Here is a 15,595-nt window from a genome sequence, read left to right as displayed (position 1 = left end):
GTTAATGATGTGTCAAAGCATGAAAGCTTGACCTCTCATAGTTGAAGGTGCCCCAAGCAAAACTTTGTCCAGCGCTTGCTGTGCTGACACAATGAAACTCCAGACACATACCTGTTTTACTCCCACATCATAGCTTACAATGCTATGTGCCAAATGTAAAACATCTAGATGAGATAAGTTGATGTCATCTCAAGAAAATCAAGAGATGAGAGTAGTTACTGATGAGATTTATGGTTAATTTTCACCTCATTGGAAAGCTCACCCTTGTTTAAGCTCCGTGCACTAACTGCCTTACAATACACTGTCAATAGCGGTCTGTTTATTCAGTCATTTCTGTTTAATTGGTAATTTCAGATACATTTCATAGGCCTAAGCAGTGTGCAATGTCATCTCCTAAAATAAACTACAGATTGTGTGGTCCCAGCCATCGCACCATGTGGTCCTCATAGTAATGATTTTATGGGCTTAACACAACACCATAATGCATATGTAAGCAGTGAAATATATTACAGTTTTGGGTTGTTTCTTAGATTGCTATGTATTTGTATAACACATATAGAAATGTATTTGATCTATTTGGCTGTGTTTCATGTGGAAAATAGTGGCAAAGGAAATGAAAGGCAATGGGATGAAAAGGACACCAACACCAAACAACATGAAACTAGAATGTCACCCCTTTCATTCATCCATAAATTACTGAACTAATTTATATAGTTTTAATTTGGTTGGAGCCAAAACATAGGCGTTTCATTATTGGTTATAACACTCGCAAAGAAAAGGGAGCTCTTCTTTTATGCATGGTCTGGCCACATAAACACATAGTTCAATCCCTTAATTCAATTATTTCCATATGACTTTTAAAAAAAGTAATTGAGATGAAAAAGTACTTGGATAATCTTCTTCATAGGGCACATCGAGAGGCTTTGTCATCAGCCAATGAGGGGTCACCCCTTTAGATTTGTGTGTACTAGGTAGTTGTTGGGGAATTGTTAGATTACTGTTATAGATTTGTGTGTATTAGGTAGTTGTTGGGAATTGTTTAGATTACTTGTTAGATATTACTGCACTGTTGGAACTAGAAGCACAAGCATTTCGCTACACTCGCATTAACATCTGCTAACCATGTGTATGTGACCAATAAAAGTCGATTTGATTTGTCAAATTATTTCCAATATGGGGATCACCAATATTTAGACGGCTATGTAAGGTAGATAACTTTTACTTGTCGACATCTAAATATAACGTCCCTGACCTCACCGTGCACATACCGGTGTTTGTAATTGTCTAACAAAAGGGGGGCATGGACAGCTGACGTGCTGGTGCAGTATTTTGTCCTGCGGCGCATCTTCAGTCCCGACTGAGAAGAAAACCGCGGCGTAGCTATCTGTCTCATCCTCGGACAGATGAGTGACTGACTTTACCTGCCAGGGACAAGCAGTGGTTTCAGTGCCATCTTTTTTCACAGTCTGTGATACCTGTGTTTGGGTTTGCAACTTCTTCAGCTTCACCTGTTATTCACGTCGAATGTCAAACAAATAGCCTGGGCTACAAAAACAATACGCAACAACGAGGGAAAGTGTTGTCGTTGGCAACCCGAACATCTGGCTGGACATTTGACAGTTTCTCAGAAGATTTGTCTTAATTCGATTTACTTTTACCAGACTGACTTTTGATGAGCACTGCCTCGTCTCGATTAAATCAGAGACAAACAATGGCATTGATGAACTGACAATATATCAAAGTAGCCTTTTGAAACAAGATAGATAGAATTGTTCAACTTCTATAGATAGGCAGGTTTTCCCCCAATTATGAACAGCAAACCATCGCCCAGGACTTGTATTCTTCATTTTATATTGTATGCCTTCTGTTCATGAAAATAGAAATGTTTTGTTTCTTCAAACCCCGAGGATATTCCAGGACCAGAACTGGGTCTCGAAATGGGACAATATCCCGGCACTCCTCCAACTCAACCTCAAGGCTATACTTTACCTTTATTCTGCTGCTTCTCATCTTCACGCCTAGAGTGGATTCTTCCTGGTGGTGAGTGCTTTCTTTCATGTGCGCTTGATCCTGCTGAAATAATCATATCGTTTCTATCCAAGATTACATCTTTAATTTATGTCTAGGAGAGCTCTGTCATTGATATCCAAGATTAGATCTGAGTTTCCAGTGGTTTTGGATGACCAGTTGTCTTCTTAATGAGCTAATTCTAGAATATTCCAAGACCTTGCAAAAGCTAGCCCTATTTATGTTGGCTATTTGGGAGTCGAAAATATAAGTGGGAAGAAGTCATATTGCCTAATGAATATATGATGGATAAATATGAATGTAAGAAATAAAGACATCATTATAAACTCATTAAATATGCGAAACGTCTTGAACAAAGTCAAGATCAAATGTAAAGCATGTTTGGATTTCAATGAAGGTTTTAGGGAAATGGTTTAGGCATACAATCAACAATTCTATAATAATAATTCATTTTGTAAGAGTATATTCTGAGGAGGCTACATTTGCTTTTCACTGAAACCTGAGTTCATGTCTATGTTTATCCCAAGCCTGAGATTGCCAATTATGTCTTGAGAAATTTGAATTATCCTTGGGATGCAGGAGATGGGAACAATAACAAACACTAAATGATAGGCTATATCACTATTATGTGGCAATTGAAACACATTCAATATTCAAATAGTTTAACTCAATACACCCTTTGAAGTCTATACCTCCATCACACCTTATAATTAGACTTATACCCTGCTGGAACGTGTAAAGAGATCGCAGCCAACTCCAATTCAAACAGCCACAGGGGGGGATGTGTGTGGATTGGAGTTTTAAAACATCAAAACAAACAACTGCACACTGTGTTCATGAAGATACATGGACTGAGGGACTTTCCACTATCAATCTTGCATATTGGAAATGACAGATGCAGGCAGTGGTGCATGAAAAAGTGTTCCTTGATGATTTCTCTTGAGGGTAAGAACCCAGGGTGTATAAAGGAAGTGCCTACCTCCAACACTCCATTCTTACTGCGCAAAACATGATAAATCAGCTTTCAGCTAGGGGCAAAATCTTAATTTTCTATTCTGTTTTTATAGCTGAACTAGTTAAAGTAGATTAAATAATTCAAGTGGGCTCAACTCAAAACATAATTTTATGTAAACAACACTGAGGAATTGTATGACTGAATAAAAATAAGGCAGTGTGTCTAATTAAAACAGTGAAGTGAGGCAGAGCGGGGAGACATGGTAGCTCTCTCCAGACTAAGGGTCTAAATATGATTTATATAGTACAGTTTTTTTTCTCATCATGATCTTGATCATTCAGATAAGCAGCAATGTGTTCTCTGGTGTTCTGGACTGATTGTCCTCCCTCCAAACTACGTATGAGGCGTAGAAACAGTCAGGGTCTTTTGGCTCAGCTCTCTACTCTCTCTATGGAGAGAATAAACACAGTGTCTCTGCTCTGCTTTCCTGCTCAGGCTCTGGCAGCAGGGAATGAAGGCAGATTGTTGGGGGGAAGGGACAGGGACAGCCATAACTGGAATGGAAACCCTTTTCTGTTGCTGTCTCAGTGGCACGAAACACAATGTAGCTGTGATTAAGCCTGGCAGTAATGATGTTCGGTCATCGTAGGGAGCGTGAAAATTAGAGGAGCATGCCAGCTTATAGGAGACCGGTGACTTATAGGAGACTGGTGACTTATAGGAGACTGGGGACTTATAGGAGACTGGGGTTTATAGGATACTGGTGACTTATAGGAGACTGGGGTTTATAGGATACTGGTGACTTATAGGAGACTGGTGACTTATAGGAGACTGGTGACTTATAGGAGACTGGGGACTTATAGGAGACTGGGGTTTATAGGATACTGGAGTCTTATAGGAGACTGGTGACTTATAGGAGACTGGTGACTTATAGGAGACTGGGAACTTATAGGAGACTGGGGACTTATAGGAGACTGGGGTTTATAGGAGACTGGAGTCTTATAGGAGACTGGTGACTTATAGGAGACTGGTGACTTATAGGAGACTGGGGACTTATAGGAGACTGGGGACTTATAGGAGACTGGTGACTTATAGGAGACTGGAGTCTTATAGGAGACTTATAGGAGACTGGAAACTTATAGGAGACTGGAGTCTTATAGGAGACTGGAGTCTTATAGGAGACTTATAGGAGACTGGAGTATTATCAGAGACCTTTAGGAGACTTGAGACTTATAGGAGACTGGTGACTTAAAACAGACTGGCGACTATACCAGACTGGCGATGTATAGGAGACTGGAGACTTATAGGAGACTGGAATCTTATAGGAGACTGGAGACGTATAGGAGACTTGAGTCTTATAGGAGACTGGAGTCTTATATGAGACGTATAGGAGACTGGAGTCTTATAGGAGACTGGAACTTATAGGAGACTTATAGGAGACTGGCGTCTTCTAGGAGACTGGAGTCTTATAGGAGACTTATAGGAGACTGGTGACTTATAGGAGACTGGTGACTTATAGGAGACTGGGGACTTATAGGAGACTGGAGTCTTATAGGAGACTGGAGTCTTATAGTAGACTGGAGTCTTATAGGAGACTGGAGTCTTATAGGAGACTGGAGTCTTATAGTAGACTGGAGTCTTATAGGAGACTGGTGACTTATACGAGACCATGTCACACTGTATGGCTGCTTCACTGCACTCTGTGTTCCTATTCCAGTCTCAGTGGTCAGGGGTCACTCTTAATTAACAGTGTGGACTCTTCCCTGTCTGTGAAAGTGCTTCTGAAGATCTCACACTTCATAACACTTTTATGGCATGTTTCACAGCGTGGGATTACAATGAAGCGGGACAGAATGGTTAAATGCACACTTTGTAAGAATTCCTGCTGTTCAATAGTCAATTAAACTGATGATGAATACCCATTGATTCTTGAAAAATATAGCTTGTCACGCATCTGACTGGACCTGACTTCACAATATACAGTATATTGTCCTTCAGAAAGAAAACTAGATAAAAACATTTTACATAATATAATCGTCCCTGGAAGTTTCCCTGGCCTCCCACTGACAGTGCACCTGTCTATCTGATCTGCAGGTACATTGGAGCCCTGGGTGCACGGGTGATCTGTGACAACATTCCAGGCCTGGTGAACAAGCAGCGCCAGCTGTGCCAGCGCCACCCGGACCTCATGCAGTCTATTGGGGAGGGTGCCAAGGAGTGGATCCGCGAGTGCCAGCACCAGTTCCGCCACCATCGCTGGAACTGCAGCACGCTGGACCGAGACCACACCGTCTTTGGCAGGGTCATGCTGCGCAGTAAGTCTGTGTTTGTCTGTGTTTCCGTCTGCGTGTGTGTGTTTCCATGTGTGTGTGTGTGCGTGTGTGTGTGTATGTGTGTGTGTGTGTGTGTGTGTGTGTTAAGAGGTTTAGTATTCAACCACTTGAATCTTGGATGTAACATTTACTACATGAATTTGATACAGTACATAAAAGTGATGGATTGTTGTAGACTATTACAGAACTATAACGGGACCGCTCAGTTTCCTTTTAGACTTACAGACATCCCAGCCTTAAAGGGAAATGTCCAACAATGTTCAACTTCATGTTCATCATCTCCAGCACCTCTCTAACATCAGCATACGTGGAAATGGCACGTTTCTATGTTTTGTAGTAAAAAAGAAAGAGGAATATGTGTTTTTCCAAAACATCATCGGTGTGCATCGTGTAATTCTTACCAATTATGAGGAGTCGTTGCCTACTAAGTGCCTACTAATTAGTCTACTAATTGTCCTGTTATTGTCTACTAATTGTCCTGTTATTATCTACTAATTGTCCTGTTATTGTCTACTAATTGTCCTGTTATTGTCTACTAATTGCCATGTTATTGTCTACTAATTGTCCTGTTATTGTCTACTAATTGTCCTGTTATTGTCTACTAATTGTCCTGTTATTGTCTACTAATTGTCCTGTTATTGTCTACTAATTGTCCTGTTATTGTCTACTAATTGGTTGATGTCAAACACAGATCTTCCTCTATCTTTTTTTTTTTTACAAAACATAAAAACATGATATTTTCACATATGCTGATGCTGTGAAATTTCCCTTTAAGGGTATATGCATGTTATATACATATCTCAGTTCAACACTTCATACAACAGTTTATCATCTCTATGTACAAATGCGGTCAAATATATTGGCACCCCTTGCAATTGTGTGCAATGTAGCAGAATGTTCTGTTTTCTCTTTTCAATGGAATGGCTGTTTTTACCCTGTAAGCACCTGCAACTTACCACAGGTGAGATAAATTACATAGTAAATGAGAAAACCTGCCTCCAACCCAATGAATTTGAATTTTTTATTTTTTTATAATTTCAATTTTTTTTACTATGAAGTGAAAAATCTCAAATTCAGTTTAGGTAATTTTTTCTTGGTTCTGTGTAAATTAAACAAATACAAAAAATGTGAGCATGAAAAGTTTTTTAAATTTCAACTTATTTCAGAATAAATAGATAATCGTGCAAGGGTTCTGTCTGCAATAAAGCCCTTTTGTGGCGACAACTCATTATGATTGGCTGGGCCTGGCTCCCCAGAGGTTGGACCTGTCTCCCCAGAGGGTGGACCTGTCTCCCCAGTGGGTGGACCTGGCTCCCAAGTGAGTGGGCCTATGCCCCCCAGGCCCACCCATGGCTGCCCCTCTGCCCAGTCATGTGAAATCCATAGATTAGGGCCTAATTTATTTATTTCAATTAACTGACTGAACACCTGATGAAACTAAGGAGTATTTAATACATCAGCTGTCCAGGTGGCTGGTCTTCGACGATCCTGCAGGTGAAGAAGTCAGATGTGGAGGTCCTGGGCAGGCGTGGTTACACTTGATCTGTGGTTGTGAGGCCGGTTGGATATACTGCCAAATTCTCTAAAAAGATGGAGGCGGCTTATGGTAGAGAAATGAACATTCAATTCTCTGGCATCAGCTCTGTTGGACAGTCAGCATGCCAATTGCACACTCCCTCAAATCTTGAGACATCTGTGGCATTATGTTGTGTGACAAAACTGCATATTTTAGAGTGGCCTTTTATTGTCCCCTATACACTGTGTAATGATCATGCTGTTTAATCAGCTTCTCGATATGCCACACCTGTCATGTGGATGGATTATCTTGGCAAAGGAGTAATGCTCACTAACAGGGATGTTAACAAATTTATGCACAACATTTTAGAGAAATACGCTTTTTGTGTATATTGAACATTTCTGGAATGTTTTATTTCAGCTCATGAAAAATGGGATTATGTTGTGTTTTTATATTTTTTCAGTAATAGTTTCACCTTCTCCAGGAATGAGGAGAGTTGCAGAAAGTGGGTATTCTCTGAAGACAGGTAGCAGATAGAGAGATCCACATGGTGATGTCTAAACAGTAATAGGAGATGTAAATATTTGGGTAGATGTTTCTGGCAGGCAGACAAAGCCGTGCTCCCTGACATATCGCCTGTGTTCTGGTTCATTGCGTGAGGAGGAATGAAAACTAGAGGTGGGTGGGAAAAGCAGACCAAATAAATCTGTATCTGCACTCCACTCAGATGACAAGATACCTAGTGACTGAGAAAGCTGCCATCTGTGCAAATTAAAGGGTGAAAACGAGAGGCACCTTAAATGGGCTGTTGGTAGCCATGTTTCTTTGTTCTAGCTATCCACCATAGGCCTGCTGTACATGGACGGATTGTACAGGAACATTGTACAGAGACAAACATGCCCAAGTTCCAAGGAACGTAGACACTGTTTAAATTTAGATTGCATGGGATATAGTGCACACAAACAGATTTTAATCAAATATAGGCATGTTTGTTTCTGTGCAATGTCATCTGCACTATGCAAGTCGAAAGCTTTCAGTTGGGCATATGTTAGTGTTCAAAGCATGAAGTTGGCTCTAGACTGATGTAACTACAGTGTAACGACATGATTACTACAACAAAACAAACTCTGCTAGTATAGTGTAACCGCCTGTTTAAGACAGACTTTGTTTTGCCTGTTTGAGACTGACTTTGTTTTGCCTGTTTAAGACTGACTTTGTTTTGCCTGTTTAAGACTGACTTTGTTTTGCCTGTTTAAGACTGACTTTGTTTTGCCTGTTTGAGACTGACTTTGTTTTGCCTGTTTGAGACTGACTTTGTTTTGCCTGTTTAAGACTGACTTTGTTTTGACCAAAAAAACCAAAGATAAAAACAGCCTCACTTTCACAAATTCAGAACATCTATTTCTATTGTGAATTGGCCATAACCAGGGTCGGCCAGCTCTGTTCCATGTGGACTGTCTACGGTTTTCCTACTCTTCAACTTGGTGACTGATTATAGAACTGGCAAATGAGGTGTGTGTACTCTCAATCCATTCAATCAATTCCATAATAAATTACATTCATGAATGAGTTAGTGTAGACAATTCCAACTACTGAATCCTGCAAGATACTGTTCTTAATTATACAACTATCTTTTTTTGCCAAAGCTGAGATGCTGAAAACATTTTTTTTGCCCGCGCAACAGAGGTCTTTATTGGTCCACTAATATAGGACTAGTAAAGGCCCAGTGCACTACTTTTGTGAAAAAATATATATTTCAATTATTTTAAACTTTTTTAATAAAGTTATTATTATTTGTTTAAAAAACTTGGGGTGCTGCAGCACCCCTACTTCCCACAGCTATGGGAACACATCTGCCCCTCCCTTCCCTGACCTTAACAGAGGCTATCTAACGATGACATCTCTAACACAAAATCTCCTCCATCATATCACCCCAGGTAGCCGGGAGGCAGCATTTGTGTACGCCATCTCCTCGGCAGGCGTGGTCTATGCAATTACCAGGGCCTGCAGCCAGGGGGACCTCAAGATCTGCAGCTGCGACGCCCAAAAGCGGGGCCAGGCTAGTGACGACAGGGGCGAATTTGACTGGGGCGGCTGCAGCGACAACATCAACTATGGCATCAAGTTCACCAAGACCTTTGTTGATGCCAGAGAAAAGATGGTGAAGGACGCTCGGGCACTGATGAATCTACACAACAACCGCTGTGGACGAATGGTGAGCAATGGCGTAGGGGTTAAGGGGCATTATACTTTTTGAAATGTGCACTGTGATGCATCTGGACTTGATACACACAGCTAACTGGCTGACAGGCAGTCCCTTTCAACTAACAGAGCATGCTATAACTACTGTGTAACAACATGGTTACTACAATGGAACAGACATTGCTGGTAAAATTCAAGCCACTGTTGAACAGACATTCTGTAAATGCTCTAAACGTGAATAGTGAGTGTACTGGGTTGGTCACAAGTGAGCCTGTGTCTTAACCACCAATGACATTATCCAACCATTTCGATTTCAGGCAGTGAAGCGCTTTATGAAACTGGAGTGCAAGTGTCATGGCGTCAGCGGCTCCTGTGCCCTTAGAACCTGCTGGCTGGCCATGTCGGACTTCCGGAGGACCGGGGACTACCTCCGGAAGAAGTACAACACGGCCATCGAGGTGACCATGAACCAGGATGGCACCGGGTTCATGGTGGCTGACAAGGACTTCAAGGGAACCACCAAGAATGAGCTGGTGTATGTAGAAAAGTCCCCTGACTACTGCCTCATGGACAGAGCAGCAGGTGGGTCAACTCAACCAGTTCAAGGTGTTAGGTAGGGCCAGGAGTTTTTCTTCAACACATGACCTGACAGAGAAAAACACAGATGTTTTAGCTATGGCTAAGAGGAAATCTCTTTATGCAAAAAAATGGAGTATATGATTCAGAATAATATCACACTTAGTCATACATAGTTTGATGGATGTTATTCAAATACTTATCACCAAACGTATATTTTGCCATCAGAAACCTAGTTGCTCTGAGTCAAGACTGTTACCCAGAAGGTAGATAATACAGCGGCCTACTCCTCAAATACGTCTATGAGAATACCGGACTCATCTGCCGAAGGCCTGCATACCTGCATAGCTTAGAGTTCAATTATTTGACCTTTTAACTTCTCTCTAATTCCAACTGTGTTTTCTCTGCCTTGGTAATCTCTGTTTCTCATGCCCCTCATGTCCTATCACTTCAGCAGAGAGTTCAAAGAGCTCTAGAACAGCTAACAGGCTCTGGTTATGATACCTTGGATGTATTGTGTGTTACTGGTATCTTCCTAATCTCTGTTAGACCTATGGTTATAGGTTGACACCTAGTGAACTAATGTTAATTAAGAAGAGAAGCTACACTACGCCCCTAGACTACTTCAAGGTGCAGCAGGGCTGATTTTAAAGGGCTTATAGCTCTCGTATCCGCTAATCTCTATTGTATAGGAATTCACACCCTAAGGATACAGGGTAATTTTTCAAATCCTTCTGTGGTCCCTATTAAGCTCCACTCCCAAATGCTCAAGGGGAATACCTCCACTCACACCCCTTCACTCACGGGCCGGCTTGTCTTTAACCATGGCGTCTGTCTTGTGCCCTCTCCAAAGGCTCCTTGGGAACGGCAGGGAGAGTCTGCAACAAGTCTTCTAGAGGCACAGACAGCTGCGAGGTCATGTGTTGCGGACGGGGCTACGACACAATGCGCGCCAAACGAGTCACCAAGTGCGAGTGCAAGTTCAAGTGGTGTTGCGCCGTGGAGTGTAAGGACTGTGAGAACACTGTGGACGTTCACACCTGTAAGCCCCACAGGCGACCCGATTGGCTGGACCAAACCAGACGCTGAGGCCCATTCTTTAAAAGGACGTAGTAGTGGTCAACTGCATTGTGAGATATGTATTTCCTACTCCTGACTCCTTACGGACTCCTTTCGGACCTCCATTACATCTGACAACCCCTTCTAAGGTGACATCCTAAAGAACCTTTCCCAAGGCGCAGTATCCCAACTTGGTTTGGATGGTGCAGTACTGTATGGGACTGTTCGGTGGGAAGGCTTTCTAAGAGAATGGTTGGGCTGGGAGAGGGGATAGTTCCTATTTATGTTTGTTTGTGTTGATTGTGTGCTGCTTCCAAGGTGCTGAGGACACTATTTTTCTACAGACATTCATTCACACAGTATCTGTTGTGGAAATGCAGAACAGGACATTGTACTGTGAGCACACCAGAGATTGAGTTAGGATTGTTGGCTGGTGTATGTGTTGTTGTTTTTTTGCTTTGTTTAAGACTATGTTCTCTCTAAATCTGTGATCACTTTGTTCAGTGTTTCATTGGCCTTACAATAGAAAGAGATGAAGAACTGAAATTGTACTCTGCTTGATATAATGGAAAGACTGACATGTATTCAGTTGTTAGGAGTAAAAAATTATATTTAAAAAAGGAGGACTTACCCTCATGCCTTACCCTACTGGTAAAGTGCATTGGGATGGATGTATAGCAGAAAGTCTAACGATCAACGTTTACTGCGGGCCAGAGAGCTGCTCTATAGACACTAATGTCAAGTGCCAGTCAAAACATTTAGACACACCTCCTCATTCAAGGGTTTTTCTTTATTTTTACTATTTTCTACATTGTAGAATAATAGTGAAGACATCTTAACTATGAAATAACACATATGGAATCATGTAGTAACCAAAAAGGTTTTAAACAAATCTAAACATATTTTATATTTGAGGTGCCACCCTTTGCCTTGATGACAGCTTTGCACACTCTTGCCATTCTCTCAACCAGCTTCACCTGGAATGCTTTTCCAACAGTCTTGAAGGAGTTCCCACGTATGCTGAGCACTTGTTGTCTGCTTTTCCTTCACTCTGCGGTTCAACTCATCCCAAACCATCTCAATTGGGTTGAGGTCTGGTGATTGTGGAGGCCAAGTCATCTGATGCAGCAGCTCCATCACTCTCCACCTAATGGTCAAATATCCCTTACACAGCCTGGAGGTGTGTTGGGTCACTGTCCTGTTGAAAAACAAATGATAGTCCCGCTAAACGCAAATCAGATGGGATGGCATATCACTGCAGAATGATGTGGTAGCCATGCTGGTTAAGTGTGCCTTGAATTTGAAATAAATCACAGACAGCGTCACCAGTAAAGCACCCCCACACCATCACACCTCCTTCTCCATGCTTCATGGTGGGAACCACACATGCAGCGATAATCCGTTCACCTACTCTGCGTCTCACAAAGACACGGCGAATGGAACCAAAAATCTCAAATTTGGACTCATCAGACCAAAGGACAGATTTCCACCGGTCTAATGTCCATTGCTCGTGTTTCTTGGCCCAAGCAAGTCTCATCTTATCATTGGTGTCCTTTAGTAGTGGTTTCTTTTCAGCAATTCGACTATGAAGGCCTGATTCACACAGTCTCCTCTGAACAGTTGATGTTCACATGTGTCTGTTACTTGAACTCTGTGAAGCATTTATTTGGGCTGCAATTTCTGAAGCTGGTAACTCTAATGAAATTATCATCTGCAGTAGAGGTAACTCTGGGTCTTCCTTTCCTGTGGTGGTCCTCATGAGAGCCAGTTTCATCATAGCGCTTGATGGTCTTTGCGACTGCACGGATTGACTGACCTTCATGTCTTAAACTCATGGACTCTTTGCTTATTTGAACGGTTCTAGCCATAATATGGACTTGGTCTTTTACCAAATTGGGCTATCTTCTGTATACCACCTCTACCATGTCACAACACAACTGATTGGCTCAAACGCAAGGCACACCTGTTAATTGAAATACATTCCAGGTGACTACCTCATTAAGCTAGTTGAGAGAATGCCAAGAGTGTACAAAGCTGTCATAAAGGCAAATTGTGGTTACTTTAAAGAATCTAAAATATATTTTGATTTGTTTAACACTTTTTTGTTTACTACATGATGCTATATCTGTTATTTCATAGTGGTGATGTCTTCACTATTATTCTACAATGTAGAAAATAGCAAAAATAAAGAAAATCCCTGGTATGAGTAGGTGTCCAAAATTCTGACTGTTACTGTAGCTAAATACGAAGCAAAGAAATTCATTTAAATAAATGTTTCTGTTATAAGAGTTAAGTGAAACAAACGTTGTCGACTGAGATGGATAGTATGTCTCCTCTCTCTTCAGTGTGACAGGTACTCTTACAGTATGTGCTATCAATCTATTATTGTACGTGTTCCTAAATGTATATGGTGTGATGGATGGGAGCTGTCATCTCTTATTATTTATCACTGGTTTCCAATTACTGAAGCTGCTAGCTTCTACTGTATATTCAGAAAGTATTCAGACCCCTTGACTTTGTTCACATTTTGTTACATTACAGCCTTATTCTTAACATTTTTCTCATCAATCTACACAATACCCCATAATGACAGAGTGAAAACAGGTTTTTACAAATGTTTGAAAATGTATTACAAATAAAAAACAGAAATACCTTTTTTACATAAGTATTCAGACCCTTTGCTATGAGACTTGAAATTGAGCTCAGATGCATCTTGTTTCCATTGATCATTCTTGAGATGTTTCTACAACTTGATTGGAATCCACCTGTGGTAAATTAAATTGATTTTGACATGATTGGGAAAGGCTCGCACCTGTCTATATATCTGACATGCACAGTTGACAGTGCATGTCAGAGAAAAAACCAGCCTCTGAGGTTGAACGAATTGTCCGTAGAAGTCCGAGACAGGATTTTGTCGTGGCACAGATCTGGGGAATACCAAAACATGTCTGCAGTATTGAAGGTCCCCAAGAACATAGTGGCCTCCATCATTCTTAAATGGAAGAAGTTTGGAACCACCAAGCCTCTTTCTAGGGCTGGCCAAACTGAGCAATCAAGGGAGTGGGCCATGGTCAGGGAGGTGACCATGAACCCAATGGTCACTCTGACAGAGGTCCAGAGTTCCTCTGTGGAGATGGGAGAACCTTCCAGAAGGACAACCATCTCTGCAGCACTCCACCAATCAGACCTTTATGGTAGAGTGGACAGACAGAAGCCACTCCTCAGAAAAATACACATGACTGCCCGCATGAAGTTTGCCAAAAGGCACCTAAAGGACTCTCAGACAATGAGAAACAAGAATCTCTGGACTGATGAAACCAAGATTGAACTCTCTGGCCTGAATGCCAAGTGTCACATCTGTATAAAACCTGACACCATCCCTATGGTGATGCATGGTGGTGGCAGCATCATGCTTTGATGATGTTTTTCAGCTGCAGGGACTGGGAGACTAATCAGGATCAAGGGAAAGATGAATGGAGCAAAGTACAGAGATATCCTTGATGAAAACCTGCTGCAGGGTGCTCAGGACCTCTGACTGGGGCGAAGGTTCACCTTCCAACAGGACAACAACCCTAAGCACACAGCCAAGACAAGTTTCTGAATGTCCTTGAGTGGCCCAGCCAGAGCACAGACTTGAACCCGATCAAACATCTCTGGAGACATCTGAAAATAGCTGTGCAACCTGTCAAAGCTTGAGAGGATCTGCAGAGAAGAATGGGAGAAACTCCCCAAATACAGATGTGCCAAGTTTTAAGGTCGTACTCAAGAACACTCAAGGCTGTAATTGCTGCCAAAGGTGCTTCAACAAAGTACTGAGTAAAGGTGTCTAAATACTTATGTAAATGTGATATTTCAGGTTTTTATTTGTAATACATTTGCAAAAAATTCTAACAACCTGTTTTTACTTTGTCATTATGGGGTATTGTGTGTGGAATTGTATCAATTTTAGAATAAGGCTGTAATTGAACAAAAGCAGTAAAATCCATGTGATGATCATAACTACTTTTTAAGCTGAATGAGGTGTCAGTTTATGTTAAAAAGATCAACCTTTTCAAATGTAAATGGTAACTGATATGATTTTAATGCAATGTTCTCGAACGGTTGGGAGTGGTGGGCAAAGTTGTATTGTAATGTTAGTTGAAGGGTTATTGTCACCTTGGGTAAGACCCCAAAATACCACACTTGTTCTATATTAAACCTTGTAGATCCTTCTGTCATTCACATCAGATTTCTTCCATCCTCATACTGCTGCCCATGTCACTGAGATACAGGAGCTGATATTCACTGAATGTAGGCTACTCCACACTGTTCTTGAGTAATTCATTAAATTAAGATAGATTAAAAAAAGTCCTCCTAATGTCAGCGCCAGACTCAGCACTCGCCAAATCCGTGGTGAAGGCCCTCCAATTACAACAGAGTACTCCTCACCAATGCCAAAAGTTGGAATTATTTCTCTATTTCATAGACTGTATAAACCAGGGGATATTATGCAGACTGTTTTCTTTACACAGAACATTATTGTAAAATGATTAGTCATATTAATCACTTTCGAAAAAAGCTTTTATTGGTCTGTAAATCTTTTTAAAGGGCAGTGCAGCTGTGTCCTTGTGGAAATGTCCTGCCAAATCTCATGTAGTGAACATGGAACAGGAAACACCTGCCTTTCTCACATCAGTCTTTTAAAATAACCAGCTTGTCACTGCCTGCATTCTCCTCCCATCATAGTGATATCTAATGGGCATCTATTTAGTGACAGGACGATCATTCTAAAATTGTCCCAGGGGAAAGAAAGCTGAGGGTGGAAGACCTCAATGCACTCAGTGACACAATAAAAATAAACAAGTATCGTAATGTATTAACTTCTTAAATCATACAACAGTTAGTTTACATGCAAAAGCATCTTTATCAGTATCAATTATTGTCATT

General features: G+C 41.3%; 1 protein-coding gene across 1 annotated transcript; it reads left to right on the top strand.

Moving 5' to 3' along the window:
- The first annotated feature begins 1,347 nt into the window (after positions 1 to 1,347).
- Positions 1,348 to 11,519, top strand: LOC109865162 (protein Wnt-2b-A). The gene is made up of 5 exons (XM_020453302.2): positions 1,348 to 2,040; positions 5,078 to 5,298; positions 8,770 to 9,047; positions 9,352 to 9,616; positions 10,464 to 11,519. The coding sequence occupies exons 1-5, from the start codon at positions 1,871 to 1,873 to the stop codon at positions 10,697 to 10,699; spliced, it is 1,170 nt and encodes a 389-aa protein (XP_020308891.1). The 5' UTR covers positions 1,348 to 1,870; the 3' UTR covers positions 10,700 to 11,519.
- The last annotated feature ends 4,076 nt before the right edge of the window (positions 11,520 to 15,595 follow it).

This window comes from Oncorhynchus kisutch, linkage group LG1 (genome assembly GCF_002021735.2).
Source record: "Oncorhynchus kisutch isolate 150728-3 linkage group LG1, Okis_V2, whole genome shotgun sequence".
In the NCBI taxonomy this organism is placed as follows: Eukaryota; Metazoa; Chordata; class Actinopteri; order Salmoniformes; family Salmonidae; genus Oncorhynchus; species Oncorhynchus kisutch.
This window is presented reverse-complemented; position numbering and strand designations above follow the sequence as displayed.